The 18,878-nt window shown below is 35.0% G+C and overlaps 2 protein-coding genes across 2 annotated transcripts; both read left to right on the forward strand.

The window, feature by feature from the left end:
• The first annotated feature begins 4,708 nt into the window (after positions 1-4,708).
• On the forward strand, positions 4,709-8,901 carry LOC132563179 (uncharacterized). The gene is made up of 6 exons (XM_060227933.1): positions 4,709-4,897; positions 5,206-5,625; positions 6,985-7,051; positions 7,528-7,686; positions 8,419-8,579; positions 8,821-8,901. The coding sequence occupies exons 1-6, from the start codon at positions 4,709-4,711 to the stop codon at positions 8,899-8,901; spliced, it is 1,077 nt and encodes a 358-aa protein (XP_060083916.1).
• Positions 8,902-10,903: 2,002 nt separating this feature from the next.
• LOC132563165 (uncharacterized) lies at positions 10,904-18,631 on the forward strand. The gene is made up of 7 exons (XM_060227921.1): positions 10,904-10,977; positions 12,704-12,902; positions 13,969-14,388; positions 15,489-15,555; positions 17,734-17,892; positions 18,126-18,286; positions 18,551-18,631. The coding sequence occupies exons 1-7, from the start codon at positions 10,904-10,906 to the stop codon at positions 18,629-18,631; spliced, it is 1,161 nt and encodes a 386-aa protein (XP_060083904.1).
• Positions 18,632-18,878: the final 247 nt, after the last annotated feature.

Consider the following 18,878-nt stretch of genomic DNA (forward strand, 5'->3'; position numbering starts at 1 on the left):
AACCTCTGGATGACGACATACCACACCTACAGAAGTCGAACCTCTGGATGACAACATAACACACCTACGGAAGTCGAACCTCTGGATGACAAAACACCTCACCTTTGGAAGTCGAACATCTGGATGACAACACACCTCACCTTCGGAAGTCGAACTTCTGGATGACGACATACCACACCTTCGGAAGTCGAACCTCTGGATGACAACATACAACACCTTCGGAAGTCGAACCTCTGGATGACGACATACCATACCTACAGAAGTCGAACCTCTGGATGACAACATAACACACCTACGGAAGTCGAACCTCTGGATGACAACACACCTCACCTTTGGAAGTCTAACATCTGGATGATAACATACCACACCTTCGGAAGTCGAACCTCTGGATGACGACATACCACACCTTCGGAAGTCGAACCTCTGGATGACAACATAACACACCTACGGAAGTCGTACACTGGATGACAACACACCACATTCTTACCTAACGGAGTCAAACCCCCGGGCTTCAACATCAGAAGGTCAGAAGACAAGTTTCCTTAAGGGTAGTCAGAGCCTAGATAAGACTCTTCATCCTGGTAAGAATCGCTATCAGAGGAACCAATGGAGAGGTGAACAACGCCATCACCCGCCCCACCCGCTCCCACAACATCCATGTCCTACTAACGGTCCTCGCCTTGGGTCTAAAGAGCGCCAGGTCCAACCGAGAAGTGGAATTTCCAAAAGTCTGGCGAACCTTTATGGGACTGTCCGAAAATCCCACGAAGCGTATGAACGTGTGGAAGGATCAACGGACAACCACCAAATCGTCTCGTAGTTAGATAAACTAAACACAAGGTCCACAGAGGAATATTCTGGAGTTATTAACAAACCCATCAGGGAATGAACGAGGTCCCACGGGTTTGGGGGAGGGGTTTCGACAGGTATGATATCTAGTTTGAATTACATGTAACAATAAGACACACTGATCAAAGAAAAGCGAACAAATTAATCCTCAAACGGAACGTTAAAATACATACTTGCACATTACACTTTCTTTATTCATTATCAAAGTCAACACTGTCATAGGGATTTGAGATCAAACTCATTTTTCTCCAGACCTTCTCGCCTCAAATTTGATTCATCACGGTCCATTTCATGTCGATATAATACTACACAGTGAATTCTCGTGGATATTGTTAATTGTAATACCCGGCGGCCAATCCTGATCAATATAACCAATATCTCCGCGAACAGATGTCTCTCTTCTTTTAAGCGGGCGGATCGGTCTGGTCAGATTACCTAATAATGGAACTGTTATGAGAGAGAGGGAGAGATTTTCTCCTGTCTCGTTTTGATTTCTCCACAACAAGGGAACAGTTCCCTTAGGATAGACTGGTGACTGTGTGGTTCATAAGGTGTGTGATGAAACATGTATTGGGGAATGAGAGCGCCATTTCAGTACAATAACAACACTTTACCCTACCATTGTGAAATAAAGATACTTCATTTGTATCAATAACTAATTTCAACGGTATTTATTTATTTAATTTAAGACTGAGTTTTAAGAAGGACTACAGACTTATATCCATGCCCCAAAGTTACATCTCTTTGTTTACAGAATGCCATACTCAATCATTGCCTAGAATACCCGTGACTTTTTTCATCAAAATGTAGGAAAGTGTTGCTTACGACTGTTCTGAAATTAACGGCGGCGATTTTTGCTGATGTCAGCTGACACGTTTACATCTCCAAAAGGAGTACTCATCTCAGACTACAAATATGTACTTTACATTTTAATTTTTTTTTCTAAGATTTTGAGATACACATAGATTAAAAAGAGAAAAAAAAATCTTTATCTGATCATTCAGCCGATTTTATTTTCCAACCTGTACTATTTCATTCCATTCTTTTCCATAGTTCCGCCCTTAGCATCACTGATGAGCTGGAGTCCTATATTACTGTATAATGTATTTCGATTTATGTATGTTTCCACGTGCGTGTATTTTGTATGTCTCCATCACCTTGATCAGCTAATTTACAGATGTATACCTTCAGACCGATTTAAATTTTTACATACTAGTACACAATTTTCAATAACTTGGTCGACATGGCCTCGTTTTCAGTATGTTTTCTAGGCACCAGAAACTATATGTATGTGCAGACTTACATATTTTCAATTTCATATACAGGTTTACTTGTTACAGGGATAACACCGCCTCGTCAAATTAAAGAAAGGTAGGGTTGTTTAGTGAACACGTTACAGGATTAAGACCGCCTCGTCAAATTAAAAGAAGTGTGGGATGTCTGGTAAGCTGTTACAGTGAAAAATAAAAATCGCCTCGTCAAATTAAAGGAAGGATGGGATAGTCTGATACACAATATATATGGAAGTAAATCAGTGTACGAGACCAGATCACGCGCACACAGGGAAGTTTACGGACACGTAAGGTAAGTGTGTCTCGGTTATAACAATGACGTCTATGATTAAAGAATTTTTGTATGACAAGACATTCAATCAAGATTTCACTGCTCATATCTTAATACCTTCATATGCGCATTTCCACACTATGACAGAAAATATCATGCATTTGTATATAATATTCCAGATTTATTTCCATATTCAATAAACGTCCTAAAGCTTCCATTTTCAAGCGAATTATCAACAAACAAATGCCCAGACTCCTTCTTACTCTTTATCCTTATAATTTCATAAATCGGAAATATGAGTGACATCAGACACAATCCAGCACTATTATGACGTCAGTATCTTGGACACAAAAACGACTCACCGTCAAAATGGCTGTTCCATATGACGGATCACACTGTCGATGATGAAAACTTCACATGTATATATCTTAGTTTTAATCAAGATATTGTCGTTTGATGCGGGAACTTTGCCTGAAAAAAACTTTGTCATTTATATTTACCATAAATGCCATAACAGGACAGTCAAATGCTTAGAGATGGAAACAATTCATCAGGCAAGTGTCACAGCTTATCACTAGACGAGTTTCATATATTTAATGTGATATGGACACGATTGCAAGATTCTATTTATCGTAAAATTTATAAACTTTAAAAGGTAAAACTCCCATTTGTTGTCAGTATGACACGAGAAGTCGTACAGAACTGGACGATGTGATGGACATAACTTTCGTGTGCTTTATCTCATTAGAGATGTGTGGAAAGATTGCGTTACTCTTTCAATACTGTAATGTCATCCAAATTATTACGAGAATTGTTGGATAAGAGAAAGTTTGTGATCATGATAGCCTAGTAGTGGACCTAAACTTGTTTGGGGATATATTTTGAGCGTTATTGTAAACTTATACAACAAGGATCTAGAGACAATGATTCTCGTTGAATAGGTGTAACTCTATCTACGAGAGGAAATAGGGATAGGCATTATGTCAGTAATTACAGAGACAAAACATTAACACAAGACCCCGGTTGTTCAAAGGCTGGTCAGAGATAACTAGCGGTTAGTGAAAATTTTCAAACATGAATTAAACAAAATTAAGAACATTCTTTATCATTTCACATCTGTTCATTTGTTTACACCAGTCAGATTGAAATATTTTGAGCGCTAATTTGGCCTTTCAGCAGCAACAATTTTTTTTCACTAAGCGCTCGTTAACTTTAAGTAACCTTTCAGAAACCGGGGCGTGATCTCCACAAAATATTGGGGGGTTGGGGGAGTGGTTTCCCTAGTATGTTAATAAACACTCGTTATGTCTATCCCTCTACATTTATAGTGTCGACCAATGCAGTATTTACAGAGTTCACTAAATTAAACGAGGAACTCGAGTTGCCTCGATTTTGACATCCAAATTATGCATTATACAAAGACGAATTTGAGGTAACTATTTTGAATCATTGCTTGGTCTGGCAGTGATATATATTACCACACGTCTTAAATATGACATCGAGATTGTGAAATCGTGTTCAAAAAGATGAAAAATATATAATAAGTCCTAATTCGGTATCAGCGGACACACAAATGGTCTTCATGCAGTTATTTGTGTAATATATCATTAAGGGGATAGTTCTACATAGTATCACATACGGATGTGACTTGTAGAATTACGATAGTCAAACACCTGCTCAATATAATATCAAAATATTATCAAAAACTATCCTCTTCCGTAATGTCACTTTTGTCTCGAAAAATGTAATTGACGTTTAAAGGTTTTCAAAAAAAAAAAAAAAGATTAAAAAGGATAGCCGCTATTTGTAGGATTTCCTGAACGCGACGGGCCTGGGATAGGTATAATACAAATGGTTTAGCGGTTTATAAGGAAAGAACAATCCGTTTGTATGAGAGTATTTGAGAGGGTGTGTATAAGTGTTAAAATAATTCAAATATATGTTTATAATATGATCTACTTACACACTTTGGTGCGACTAATGATGGTTTACTTACTATTAACTACTTCACCCATTCAATTGTTATTTAATATTCTTGACCAATCATAGTGACATGAGCTTTTATGTTATCAATGGTGACCGAAGCAAGTTTTATTGATGCAGAAGGAAAGCTTTTTCGCGCAGAAAAATTATAACTTTCCTCTGTACGTGCTCCAACAATTTAAAGTATTGCAATGAAGATGGCTAAAAATAGATTTAACTTCTATCGAAAGGCACTGATAAATTATTGTCAGTATTTACTAGTTATTAAAAACATGTGGTTTTTTTTTCGTTTTTTTCCCTTAGGCTTCACAATATGACATTGGCAATAACGTTGTGTATGACGTCATTGTGTATGACGTCGTTATGGAATGTTATTCAGGCAGTAAAAATACAGACCTACAACGTCGCCCTCCTCACCAATACAGCCAAATACAAACAAAGGAGACCAAACGTAATCCGCGCACTGGCATCCGGAGATTATGACGTCATGTGCCTTCAAGAGGTGACTATCAATGATTCGGAGCTGTTGAATGTCTTCAAATTTTACATTCTTACAAACTCATTTGTAAAAGGAACGTAGGATTTGCAGTATGAAAGTAAATCATAATGCAAGTTATTTGCCTGAGAATGTTAAAATCATGCGATGCCTTATTGTTATCTTTGAGATAAAACTATTAATGTATAATAACTTCTGATGGGATAAATCAACGATAGAGGGAACTGAACAAAATGCGGAAATTTATAAACGTGATTTAGGCATGCTTTATTTTTTAACAGGAATGATGTTTTCTTTAAACGTTTGCTTTCCAGATGTGGTTCGGAGATGATGTTGACATGCTGAAAGAAAAGCTAGACAAAGATGTTTCAATTTACACACCGCCTTTGTACCAGGAGAAGATGTTTTGGGGATTATTAAACGCTCCCCCGTGCCACAACGCACCACTGACAGTAGCCTGCATAGCTTTAAGATGTGCCTCCCTCGCAAATGACTTTGGGGCCCTAACAAACTGTTCAATAGACTGTGGGTTATTGACTGAGAGTCAGGGATGTATTGCCTGTCTCACCGCTTCCGGTTTGAGTGCATTGCGCTGTTTTAATTACGTGAGACATGAGACAATAAATATTCCAGGTGTTGTCCTTCTAAGTAAGAGGAGAGTGAATTCAGCCAAAACGATTTTCTTTGAACCAAATGTAAAACAGATAACTAAAAGGGGCTATATAGAAGCTGAGGTAAGTTTTTTTCTCGATTCATTTCCCTCATTATCTTTTATTCGAATGACGTCACTCTGTAAAACATCGACTTTATGAAAAGAAAAATCGTATTTTCCAATAACTGAGATTGGTTAAATGTTGAAGAACAAATGGGAAAAACTGTAACCTTCAACAAGGATATCCAATAAGGTGGGAATAATGAGGTCGCTGGTAACACGTGATGCCAATTATTTCCTAGTGATTAGATTGTCACGTTCACAGTTAGTTGACTACTTGGATCACGTTGTGGAAATTTCATGCTAATATTAAGTTTAATAGGACTCACTTCAGCGCAGTTGTTACTTAAATACCAGTTTGTAGATTCTGTCCAGTATAATGATATCTCAGAGACGAGAACTGAATGTTTACCAGTAAACCGTTTGCTGTCTCGTTATAATACTTCTCTACTTGTTTTTTATGGATTAAGAATTCCAATTGTCATATAATGACACATTAATTTAGTTGCCATGCTACAATAAGAGAGACAAATTGAACAGAAATCAGCATTAAGTTTGATTTTGATTTAAACATTTTATTGAACAATTTCAATGGAATTGGGCACAAGTTTTCCAACTTATATCAAGTCTTGTCCCTATAAAGTGTGACAAATTACACAATAACAAGACAAAACGACATGTTTAAATACAAAATTACACGGAGAGAGAAAGATATACTATTTGTTTTAAGTGTAAATCAGTCTCTCTTGAACCGGACAACAATAGTATTAGTTACACCGTACACTTTTCAATGCCTTCCAACTATTCTAAAGTTCGTCACATCCCGTGCGTTGTCCAACTTTCTCCTGTCGTCCTGGTCTTTCTCAATACTAGTGGGCCTGAGTGAGGAGAGACATTTAACTTTTTATTTTAGGGAGAGTGAGAGAGAAGGAGAGAGAGATATGACAATCTGTTAGAGTTAAGAATATATTGCTGAGTGAATTGACAATATTTTTACATTATCTTCATTAGAGAGGTTATCAGTACCATGTAGTACTAACTACATTAAGTATTTACGAAATGTAAGGAAAAACAAATTAAATGAAAACACACAGACACAATTTATCACAATCCCCTTCTGTCTGTCTGTGTCTGTCAAATGAGCGCTGACATACCTATAAAGTAAAAGTCAGTGCTCAATATATTTCCAATATCTTGGTTGGGTTTTATCTAGTTACTATATTAATATTCTCTTCTACATCCCCCTAGAAACTACATAAAGAGTTCACGTGCTGCTTGATTTGCATTCTTTAATATACATTTTTTCTTTTGTTTTTCCCCATTGAATTTGAAAATACAAACACATGATAATGAATTATTGAATTATATATTATGTTTGCAGATTGACGGTGTAGGGACGGTCTTTTGCAGTCATTCTACTTCCAACGCTGAAACTGAATTCTACGAACGTATGTAGAAATTTGTCAGATTAACATTTCATTCATTCATTCGCTGACTATCAAAAGATTTATAACACATGCAACAATTGCGTAATATGCAAGTGCTTAGATTTCAAGAGAAGTCAGTCGTGTCCTTTGACCCAATAACGTCGACAGTTGACAACCACGTAATCGTTTTGAACCCCTGATATAACAATGTTATACTGTGATATTTTTGGGGTGCGTGGGATTGCTCTGGACCTCCCTTATGTTGTTCCTTGATGTAGTCACTAGCTTCAACAAGGATACCTTGCCTCAATATGACGCAGACTGTTTACGGAGCCAAATCATATCAAACAAACATCATCGATTTGATCTAACAAACAAGTAGGATAAAGTGGTTACATACTGTCTAGGTTGGCTCTATATGTTCCTGTCATAATTTTCTTTTAGCTTTTGTTGTTGCTGGTATATACTTTTGTTATGTTATTTCGATTCAATTCCAGCAAACCTTCGGGACGTTTACTCTAATATGGCGGAACAAAATCTCGCCGACTCTCGTAAACTAACGAAAGCAGCCCTCATGTCTGACAAACCTCTCATCATTGGGGATCTTAATACCAGTCCCGACATACCAGCCTACAACGTCACCGCAGACTTCAAAGGTAACTCGCAAATGCTAATATATCGGAACGGTAGGGGAAGGAAATAGTAGTTACGTATGAGTTTGGGAAAGATGTTTAGAGACGTATTCCGGCCTGAACCAATAATTGTCATATTTTGCAACTAATTTGATATCATTTAAAACGGAAATGCAGGGTTAAAAGCAGGTACACGACTTTAGAAGCTGCTATTTCTTTCATTGGAAAACATCAATATTCTTTAACTTCTGTTCTGAACGAAGTTGGGAGACGCCATGATGCTTTCTTGTGAAGGGACGCCAGGTGATATCAGGAACGCCGTTTATTTCCTTCTCATCTTAATTAGAAATCCTCAATATACAAGACATTGACGACAGCAGTTATGTCGTAACTGAAACTTATAACAGTACTGATCAAGATAATACCAAAGACACACAAGTAAATAACACATTTTCATACAAATTTAGAGTTAGATATAGAGTCAAGCAAAGAAATTAAACTCCATGGTACGCCTGTTTCTCCCTTCTAGAACACGTCAGTGATGCTAAGGGCCTAATTCAAGGTACAGATATAATGTTTGTTATCGTATGATAGAGTTCCGAACTCTTTCCAGGGGAGGAGGACATAACCTTTCAGTCAATCTCTGTTATATGATGTTTACATGGAATCTGTAATTCTATTCCACAAACTGAAAAGATACAAAGAAAATATAAGCAAACAATTATGTAAACCGTTCCGCTATTATTTTTTTTCTAGACTCCTACAATCATTTCTTGTCGGAGGGTTTCGTGTCGCCATACGTTACCATGGTGGGAAAATGTACTTTTTGTCGTCGAAATCCTCTTGTTAAAGACTGGAATTACAATAACGTACTAGATCACGTGATGGTACGAAATCACACCGTCCTCAGTGCCAAGGTTTGATATTCCTACGTAACTATGAAGTTGAATTTATTTATTTATTGAATTATTTATCATTTCTCTACTTTATTTTTAGTCGACAGCATGATGTATCTCGTCTTTAAGCCTTTCTCCAAATGAGAGCCCAAATTTTGTAAACATGACAAAAGTCAATAACTATGACATAAGTCCGCTGTGATATCTGTAACTTTTATACGATTATGTATGCTGGCCCATTTTTATATATTTTTTGTTTCAGCGATTTTATGACGCAAACATACCAAGTATGGACTTTCCGATGTCCGATCACTATGGAGTTGAAGTAGAAGTTGGAAACTGAAACATCAAAGCATGCCATAACGTCAGTCTGTCCATTCGAGATGTGATTGACCAATAGAAATCGACAGAGTTGCGTGTACTTTGAGTAAACGACAATGTGGAGAGAAGAAATATTTCTGTACTACCTCTCTTGACTCTGAAAATATTTTAACTGATGAGAAGGTTTTAACTATAGGATGTGGTAATGACAGACATATTAATTATCTAAATACAATATGAAAACACAATAACTTTTTCTAACTTTTTCCCCCGAAATATTTGAATTTTGAAATTTCATTGCACGTTTGTTTTAAAATAACATAAAGCATTAAAAGAAATGTAAATGAGGGGTTTTATAATATAAGTTTAAATCTAAATGACGTACGTTAGAGTTTTAAGAAGATCGTCAGTGCTGGTTTCGAAAATGTTGGAGAAAAATATTAATGATTAATTCCAATATAGATTTTGTATTTGCATTGCAGTGTTTTGTCAAAACGTGGGTGTAGCTTCAGATTAATTCTATTATTTACTTACACCTGTGATACCGTTGATTAAATAAACATTGGATTTGTGTTTTTTCTTTGTATTACTTTGTATTATCTGAATGAAGTGGTCCAAAAAGCTTCCAACATGTCTGCCCTGAGACGGGAGACAAACTTTAACAACATTTTAGAGGAGTTTCTGTGACTATAACTGTATGTGATATCTACATAAAAAAATACAAACCTTTTTATAGCGAAAATATTTAATTGTTGGTTTGCGAACATCGATTAATCTTTTGCATGATTGTTTAAAAATAAAATTCTGCACTCATAGGCATTTAATGGAAGGCCAGCGCAGTAAAAATATTCAAACTTCAATAGGCATTTAATGGAAGGCCAGCGCAGTAAAAATATTCAAACTTCAATGACGTAGTGTATCTGTAATGAGAAAGACCATCAGCTGACTTTAGTGTTTCAACTGAAAATATATTAGATTTATGACAGAAATACATAATAGCAATGCTTGTTAACTTGTCAACACTTGTCGTTACACATCTGATAGTACTAGCCATTGTATACAACACACTGAAGAGTTCTCCCTACTGATACCTGTACACCCGAGATTCTTGACATCCTCCAAACATCAACATTGGTGAATATTTTAAGTTAATTACCTGTTGCACTTAAAACTACTGAGTATAATTTGTGTCCTCTTCAAGTTATAAATAACTTTCCATTAGACGAGTTCAATAATCAGGCAAAAAGTTATGAACTTGTCCCCAGGAAAGACATCGCCATTGAACATACCTAATACATAATGATCTTTAAGTCATTGGTTTCTTTACCATGAAAATATTGAATACAAACAATAACTACCTTAGAGTTTGATCAAATTGTGAGCAAGACAAAAGCCTCGTCCTACAATTGTTGCTTATCCCTGTGATTCATTGGTTTAAATAAACGATTTCATTTCAAAACATTTTATTAATACAAGGTATTAATAGGATTAGACAGCAGGCTAGTGCCTATATAAGTCTTCTCCTGGGACAACACAGGTGGTCAATTACAGTTACACTGATCAGATTCAAACACACATACATACTCCCTCTCTTTCACACTCACAAACCTACATATTTACATGTACAATAAACGATTGGTATGTGTTTTAATTTTTCACATGCTATTCTCTAAATGGAGTGCTGCAAAAATAAGATACATATGTCTATAATGATTGTGGGCTGTTATGAATTATGAGATAGAATTTATAACATAGGAGATATTTAAACATGAAACACTAGTAAAACTGCAATTCGTAGCGCACAACTATAAGAATGGACACGTGACACGATAGACAGATTCACATACATGTTTTAAAAAATATCAATGTTTAAATATTCTTTTCCATTATCTAATTAAAACAGTTTTCATCATTTCCTACAATTCTAGACATTCTCCACACATCAACATTGGTGAATATTTTAAGCTAATTATTTGTTGCACTTCAAACTACTGAATATATATAATATGTGTCCTCTTTAGGCTATGCATAACTGTCCATTAGACGAGTTCAATAATCAGGCGGAAAGTTGTAAACATGTCCACGGGGAATATTCACGGTACACGGTACAGGTATTAGAAATGTGTATTTCAGAAAGATTTCCTGTTGGGAAGTTAAAGAAGTCCATGGATTACATGTAGAGGAACATTTACCTATTTTTGTTTCCTTAAGGAGCGGAAGGTGAAGTATTTTCCTTGAAAGGAAGACAATGATGTAGTGTCCGGTAAGGTACATGTACACATGTTTTAGATGCTACTTCATGTGTTTAGTAGGAACTCTAATAAATAGAATTACTAACTTGTCCTACTTGTAAATGATGTACTGTATGATTGTTTGTTATATATGTTAAATGATACTTGTTTTGTCGGTATAAATTGTTTCATCAATATAGCAGGGGTATATTATTAAGTAAAGACTGTGTCAGGAAAATTATACTTATACATAAATCTGATAAAAACAAGCTTTTAAGTAGAATTATGTTAAAGTCAAAAGGCAGCTGCAAACATATACTTGATGTATAAGACTACGTGATAACACATTAAGTGTTAATACTTTGTGATATTTTGACTTATCCATTGTAAGATGAAAAATACACCAGTTGTATAAGGTGGTTTTATAAGATGGTCTGCGAGGTAGAACTGATTCATAATTAAGTAGAGGAATATTTTACGGTAGATGTTTCTCATCTCCAGCTGTTGATATAGGTCAACGAGATATAACTTGTATATGTAAATCTCCAAGTTCATTTGATCAGTTATATAGTGGTGATATTATCCAAATAATAATAATAATAATAAAAATAACTATATCTAATATAAAACCACCAAAATCGTTTAACAAAAGATAAATAATAACAACTGTTTTTTACCTATATATAATGTGGCAAACATAATAACAACTGTTTTTTTACCTATATATAATGTGGCAAACATAATAACAACAACTGTTTTTTACCTATATATAATGTGGCAAACATAATAACAACAACTGTTTTTTACCTATATATAATGTGGCAAACATAATAACAACAACTGTTTTTTACCTATATATAATGTGGCAAACATAATAACAACAACTGTTTTTTACCTATATATAATGTGGCAAACATAATAACAACAACTGTTTTTTACCTATATATAATGTGGCAAACATAATAACAACAACTGTTTTTTACCTATATATAATGTGGCAAACATAATAACAACAACTGTTTTTTACCTATATATAATGTGGCAAACATAATCACAACAACTGTTTTTTACCTATATATAATGTGGCAAACATAATAACAACAACAACTGTTTTTTACCTACCTATATATAATGTGGCAAACATAATAACAACAACTATTTTTTACCTATATATAATGTGGCAAACATAATAACAACAACTGTTTTTTACCTACATATAATGTGGCAAACATAATAACAACTTTTTTTACCTAAATATAATGTGGCAAACATAATAACAACTGTTTTTTAGCTATAGATAATGTGGCAACCATAACAGAAGAACTCGTGTACAAGTACATGTATACGTTAACGTTTGAGGACAAAATTTAACAGATTAACATATGATAAATATCAAAAAGTGTTATGTTAATGAAAATGGAATTATTATGTTATGCATGAATTAAAATTAAAACAACTACAATAAAAAAAAAAAAAAACCCACAAAAAGCAAAAACCAAAACATAAACAAAAAAATGTAGAAATATCTAGAGCATTTATTTTTGTGTTTACAAGATGAAAATAGTTAAAATATTTTATTTTTATGTGTTGCAGAATTTCCACCATAACCATGATGCAGCCGTTTTGTATGACATTACTGTGTATGGTGTCGCTTTGGTGCGTGGTCCAAGCGATCAAAATTCAGACTTACAACGTTGGCTTCATCAGCTTTATCGACAACTATGAAGAACGAAAAGAAAACGCCATCCGGGCACTAAGATCTGGAGATTATGACGTCATGTGTCTTCAAGAGGTGGGTATTAACAACATGGGTTGTATATAAACTAAATGATATTGATCACGCTTTACGCACTGAGTGATCAAAGGAGGGAAGTCTTGAAAGGAATACACTTAGAACGTGATCTTTTGTTCCGGAAGAGGAAACTTTGGACCATCCGCCCTTTTGCTAATAGCATGAAATTAAAGGTACACAAAAGGTATATGCTTAAGTTTTATGAAGGGTTCATTTACATATTCACTTAGGCGAGCATAACGCTAGGTGAAAATATGTTTTGTGTGCCAATCCCTGTCTCTCATACTTGGATTTTTATCTATGGTTCGGGTATTCTTCTGAAAACGTAATTGTACTTGTATTATCGACCTTGATTCTTTCTCCGGTTTGATCACATTGCTTAATGAAGTATTACTTCTTTAAGTCTCCAGACCTCTATTGCCGACCATTCCTGTATAAGTGATCACATTTGATTTTCTACCGACACTTTAAAACACCCTCAGGATTCTTGACGTTCTATAAGTTACATACCTGTACGATAGCAAATCAAGCGCAACAAGGTATATATGTACATATACATGAACGCGATGTTTCGCCGATATGTATTATCATACATACCCCTACATGGTATAAGAGATTGAGTCTGAAAATTGGTCATTTTGCTGAACTTCTGGCTCTAAACAAGTTTCAAATACCCCGTAGGAAATGGAAACAAATATAAGATGATACTTTTCACTAAACAAGAATACTTTTTGCAATTTATTGGATTGCTACAAAATCTGATTTGGCGTTAATCTCACATTATATTTCATTTTTGGTTGCGCATATGACGCCATATGTTGCCACAGTTGTTCTAGATGTTTTACTGGTACGAACAGATTTGATGTAAGAAGACGGATTTTATCCAAGCTGGATAAAGATTTGTACATCACTAGACGATGCAATTAAAAAAAAACGTACATCAACCTAGTTATAGTAATTGGCGTATATAAATAACATATTTCATTTCTTGATCAGGTGTCGGCCTTTTTAAAGAAATGGTCGATGAAAGAACAAATGTGATTTTTTAAATTCAATTATTCTTCAGATGTGGTACGGAGATGATATTGACAGGCTTAAAAAGAAACTGGGAAAGAGCATTACAGTTTACACACCACCTTTGTACCAGGAAAGGATGTTTGGGGGGTTCCTGAAAGCTCCCCCCTGTCACAACGCACCAATAACAGCAGCATGTATAGCTCTAAAATGTGCAGACCTGGCGAACAATTATGCAGCGCTTGCAAATTGTACTGTTGAGTGTGGACTTATGTCTGAAAGTCAAGGATGTATAACCTGTCTGTCGGTTTCCAGTTGGACTCCGTTACGTTGTTTTAACTACTGGAAAGGGGAATCGATAAATATACCAGGAGTTGTTCTCCTTAGCAAAAGGAAGGTGACCTCAGTAAAGACGGTCTTCTTTGAACCAAACGTGAAGCAGTTATCACGACGGGCGTATATAGAGGCCGAGGTAAGACCTTTTCATGAATGATGTGAAATTAGCTAAAAAACAATTTTTTAAAATAAGAATTTAATGAAGGTATGGAAGAACATGTCGACTTGTTAACATTGTTAAATCAAACTCATATTCAATAAAACGGGGGCAAACTATGATCAAAAGAACGATTAACACGAACATACTTGAAAGAGTACAAGATTAAGACCAAATGTTCTGCTTCACCGAGAAACGTATAAACAACGAAATCGCCAGGCATTGTAACGAATATAAAGCGTATCAATGTAATTCGTTATATAATCTGTCTTAATTGTGCAGTAAGGCTACACTAAACTATCAATTAAAACGTCGTGTTGTGAGAACGCAACACTTTTGTCTTTGTATGATATAGCAGCTAGCGGACATCTGTGCATGGTCTAAAGGTAAGAATGAATTCAAAACGTGACCATTAATGTTCAATTTGATGTAGTAGGAATCAAACACATGTTCCTGTTAAAGAAAAAGAAAACTTTTTGTTATGGGTATTTGATTATTTATACAATGTAAGACTAAACTATGATTATAAAACCATGACGATTCTCCTCTTGTATAGTAAACAGAAAATGAATAGAAAGGAAAAAACGACCGCTGAGTTGGAAGAGAAATGTTTAGTAAATTATCAATGTTAAGGCAAAAGAATTGTAAGTAAATATTAAACAGATGACGAGCTCCGTAAAACCAATTTTGATATGTAATACACCAACAGGAACCGCGATATTTTCTGTTAAAAACGACATTTTGAGTATATTTTAGGGGCTTGACAATCAAAAATAGATAACTAGTTTTTTTTTTTTTTGCATTTACAATAAAATTTGCCTTTAAAAAATGTCCTCTGTTCAATTTGGTCAAATCATTTGACTTTATAATGTTTGATATAGATGTGACAGATATTTTCATGAAGGAAACTGAAACAGATGATAAAAGAAATTCTGTCCGATTCACAACATTTTCATTTTCTTTAAGAATTAATGTTTGAATCTGTCCGTCCCTAGTGAAGTTCCTATCGAAAGCTTTCTGACATAGTCTTGTAAAACACAAAGTCTTATTGATGATACCTATATGTATCTTTGATTCAGATTGAAGATGTGGGTACCGTCTTCTGCAGCCACTCTACGTCCAACGCTAATACGGAATACTACGAACGTATGTAGAATATCCATAATTATATCTTATTCATTTATGAATTCCTCCGCCCGTCCGTCCGTTCGTTCGTTCCTTCGTTCCTTCGTTCGTTCTCACATGCTTTACATTATAATGCTTGCCTGCACAGGGTAATACATCAATGTGGTTTACCATGTTTGTGACCCCCGGTAAAATACTTTCATACATCGATACATGGAAAAGAGACTACCTTATCGACGAAGGAGGAATCAAATTATAACTAGTTATCGTCGACGGAGAAGTCTTATCATAACTAGCTATCGACGACGGAGAAGTCTTATCATAACTAGTTATCGTCGACGGAGAAGTCTTATCATAACTAGTTATCGACGACGGAGAAATCTTATTAAAGCTAGTCATAACTGGAATTCTTATAAAGCTAGTCATAACTGGAATTCTTATAAAGCTAGTCATAACTGGAATTCTTATATAGCTGTAGGTAAATGAATAAATCAATTCACAAAGATTTGAAAAAAAACTTGAATTAAAAATGTTGACAGTCATTGTTAAATTTTGCAAAAAGTTATTCATTTCCACAACATGATTTATTGTTTAATCTCTACCTCAAATTCGGTTTAATTCTTATTTATTTATTTATTTATTTATTTATTTATTTATTAGGCTTTTCTGATTAAATCAAGCACGAATTATTATTGACCGTCGATTGGTTTCCCTATATGAGTGGATACACAGCGTGAGGTTAGACTTGAAATGTATCGCATGGTCACACGGAATGGCTTAAATCTATTTCGATATGTCTTTCTATGATGCATATAGATTTTTAAAATCAAACACACTAGTTGGCTGTGGAAACAGTCTCCTTACTTCGGCCAACATTATTTTAATGATGTTCAGAAAATTTGTAAATTACTCAAATGTTTGCATATTTCATTGAGAGTTTGTAAATATGGGACAAAGGAGCCTCTTTAATCATTTATCCCTTAAGTTAAAGTAATGTCATCACACGTATTCTGGGGATACATTTCACATCTGCATCAAACCAAGTCACAGATAAAAAATGTGAACTATTAAAAGTTAATACGTGAGTTAATTAAATTATTCAATATTGTGTCTAGTTAGTTATACGCCAGATTTTTAATCATAAGTTAAATACTAGAATGAGAAAGCTTAATTTATTACTGACATATATCGACCAATTGGCAATTATGTATTGATCAGTAGCCGGAGGCATACTACACATATATCCATGTATCATTTCATTTCCTGATTATTTAAGTAATCACCTGAGCCTAGGCAGTTCGGAAGGTCAGTGGTACTTATCTTGTGGAAAACTACCTAATCTTCGATCAGTCCTATGTATAAGTATGTAACAGCTACTCAAGTATTACACAATCTTTGTTATCCCATATCATTTTTAGTATAAACAGACCTATCTTGGTCTGCGAGGAGAGAGAGAGAGAGAGAGAGAGAGAGAGAGAGAGAGGAGGGCGGAGGCAAGACAGGAGAGAGGCTCACCCGAGCAAGAAACATCCTTTACCATTGTACAAAAGACATATATGAACGCTTTTCACTATAAATTTAAAATAAATTACATTATCGCCAAACAATGAATATACTGCATCATACGTCTGTTTCGCCCTTCTAGGACTCTTTACTGATGCTATGGACCTAACTTCTGAAATGAATAATGTATAAAGAAACAATACTGATCGAAAGAAATATAAAAATTTAGGTAGGTAGGTAGGTGCCCTAACCCCATAATTCAATCAATTTCAGAATTTCGATATATCTAATAATTTTAAAAGATCGTCAAGTACTTGTGTATATTCTGAACCCTGTCACCATTCGAATTAAGTAAAATGTGGCAAAGACCGTTTCATGACTCTAAAGACTGTACATTGTACAACTGAATATCATTTATTCATACAAATTAAGACAGGGCCAAACAATGAATTAAACTGCACCAAACATCTGTTTCGTCCTTTAGGATTCGTCGGTGATGTTAAGTGCCTAAATTTTGAAGCCTTTGTGGCGATTGAGGAATATCGAAAGTGGTCGAAAGAAATGTTAGAATATAGACGGGGAATCATCTGGATTTATTTCACTATATGTTTTTCATTTAAAAGAATACATATTGCATCACTGAAAAGTTAAATGGCATCATGTATAAAGTGACTATGTCAAACCTGTCTATTCCAGCGCAGCTCCGACATCTGTACTCCAGTTTGGCTGAACAAAATCTCGCAGACTCTCGCAAATTAATTGAAGCAGCTCTCCAGGCAGACAAACCTGTGATCATGGGGGATCTAAATACTGGCCCTGAAATACCAGCCAACAACATCACTAACGAATTTGAGGGTAACTATCGCAGAGCTAAACAAAAGGTAGCAGTAAGGGGTGTTGATAAATGATTACAGAATGAAGACAGATAGCAAAAATACAAAGAAATAAAAGTTCATGACATTGATGAGTTAATCCTGTCTGTTGATTAAGTAATTTTCTGTCGTTAGATTTGCTTATCTATATTACCTAGTGATCGCTGTACCCTATAATTGATATAACTGTACATTAAACATGTAAATCGTTTATAGATTCCTACAACGAATTCCTGTCCCAGGGCTTCCAGTCCCCGTATGTTACCATGGTGGGAAAATGTACTTTTTGTCGTAAGAATCCTCTTGTTGAAGACTGGGAATATGATGAAGTGCTGGATCACGTGTTGGTCAGAAATCACACAGTTCTGGGTGCCAAGGTATACTACTTCTATGTGGCGTTGATGTTTAATTAGAAGACGTAATTTCTAGTGTAGGTGAGGAGTAATTGAAAGTTTAATGAAGAGTTGATAAAGTTGTTAAGGTTCCAACTCCCATTCTATGTCTAAAGGTAAGATTTGTAATTAGCCCACATCTCAAAAACGAATGATTAAGTTAGCACCGTTTTATCTACCAGAACGGGGAAGTTGCCAGAAAATATTGAATATACAATTATAATTTGGTCATTACTGTTCTTGTTACAGCGGATATACGACCAAAACATTCCTGGTAAAGATTTCCCGATGTCCGATCACTATGGCGTGGAGGTAGAAGTTGGAAACTGACCACGAAAATCATACACAAATATATCACAAAACACATGAGAGTGAACTTTTTTCTCATACATATACATGTATATCTGTCTCTGTAACACCAGTCTGATCTATATATAACATATACATGTATATCTGTCTCTGTAACACCAGTCTGATCTATATATAACACCATATACATGTATATCTGTCTCTGTAATACCAGTCTGATCAATATATAACACCATATACATGTATATCTGTCTCTGTAACACCAGTC

The sequence above is a fragment of the Ylistrum balloti genome, unplaced genomic scaffold (genome assembly GCF_031769215.1).
Source record: "Ylistrum balloti isolate Yb309-2 unplaced genomic scaffold, AGI_CSIRO_Ybal_v1 Utg371622, whole genome shotgun sequence".
NCBI lineage: Eukaryota > Metazoa > Mollusca > Bivalvia > Pectinida > Pectinidae > Ylistrum > Ylistrum balloti.

Coding starts and splice junctions, on each gene's coding strand:
- LOC132563179 (XM_060227933.1), top strand. CDS start 4,709: ATGACATTGGCAATAACGTTGTGTATGACGTCATTGTGTATGACGTCG. Junction 5,626..6,984: donor GGGGCTATATAGAAGCTGAG/GTAAGTTTTTTT, acceptor TTATGTTTGCAG/ATTGACGGTGTAGGGACGGT. Junction 8,580..8,820: donor ACACCGTCCTCAGTGCCAAG/GTTTGATATTCC, acceptor TTTTTGTTTCAG/CGATTTTATGACGCAAACAT.
- LOC132563165 (XM_060227921.1), top strand. CDS start 10,904: ATGCATAACTGTCCATTAGACGAGTTCAATAATCAGGCGGAAAGTTGT. Junction 12,903..13,968: donor ACGTCATGTGTCTTCAAGAG/GTGGGTATTAAC, acceptor ATTATTCTTCAG/ATGTGGTACGGAGATGATAT. Junction 17,893..18,125: donor CATCACTAACGAATTTGAGG/GTAACTATCGCA, acceptor AATCGTTTATAG/ATTCCTACAACGAATTCCTG.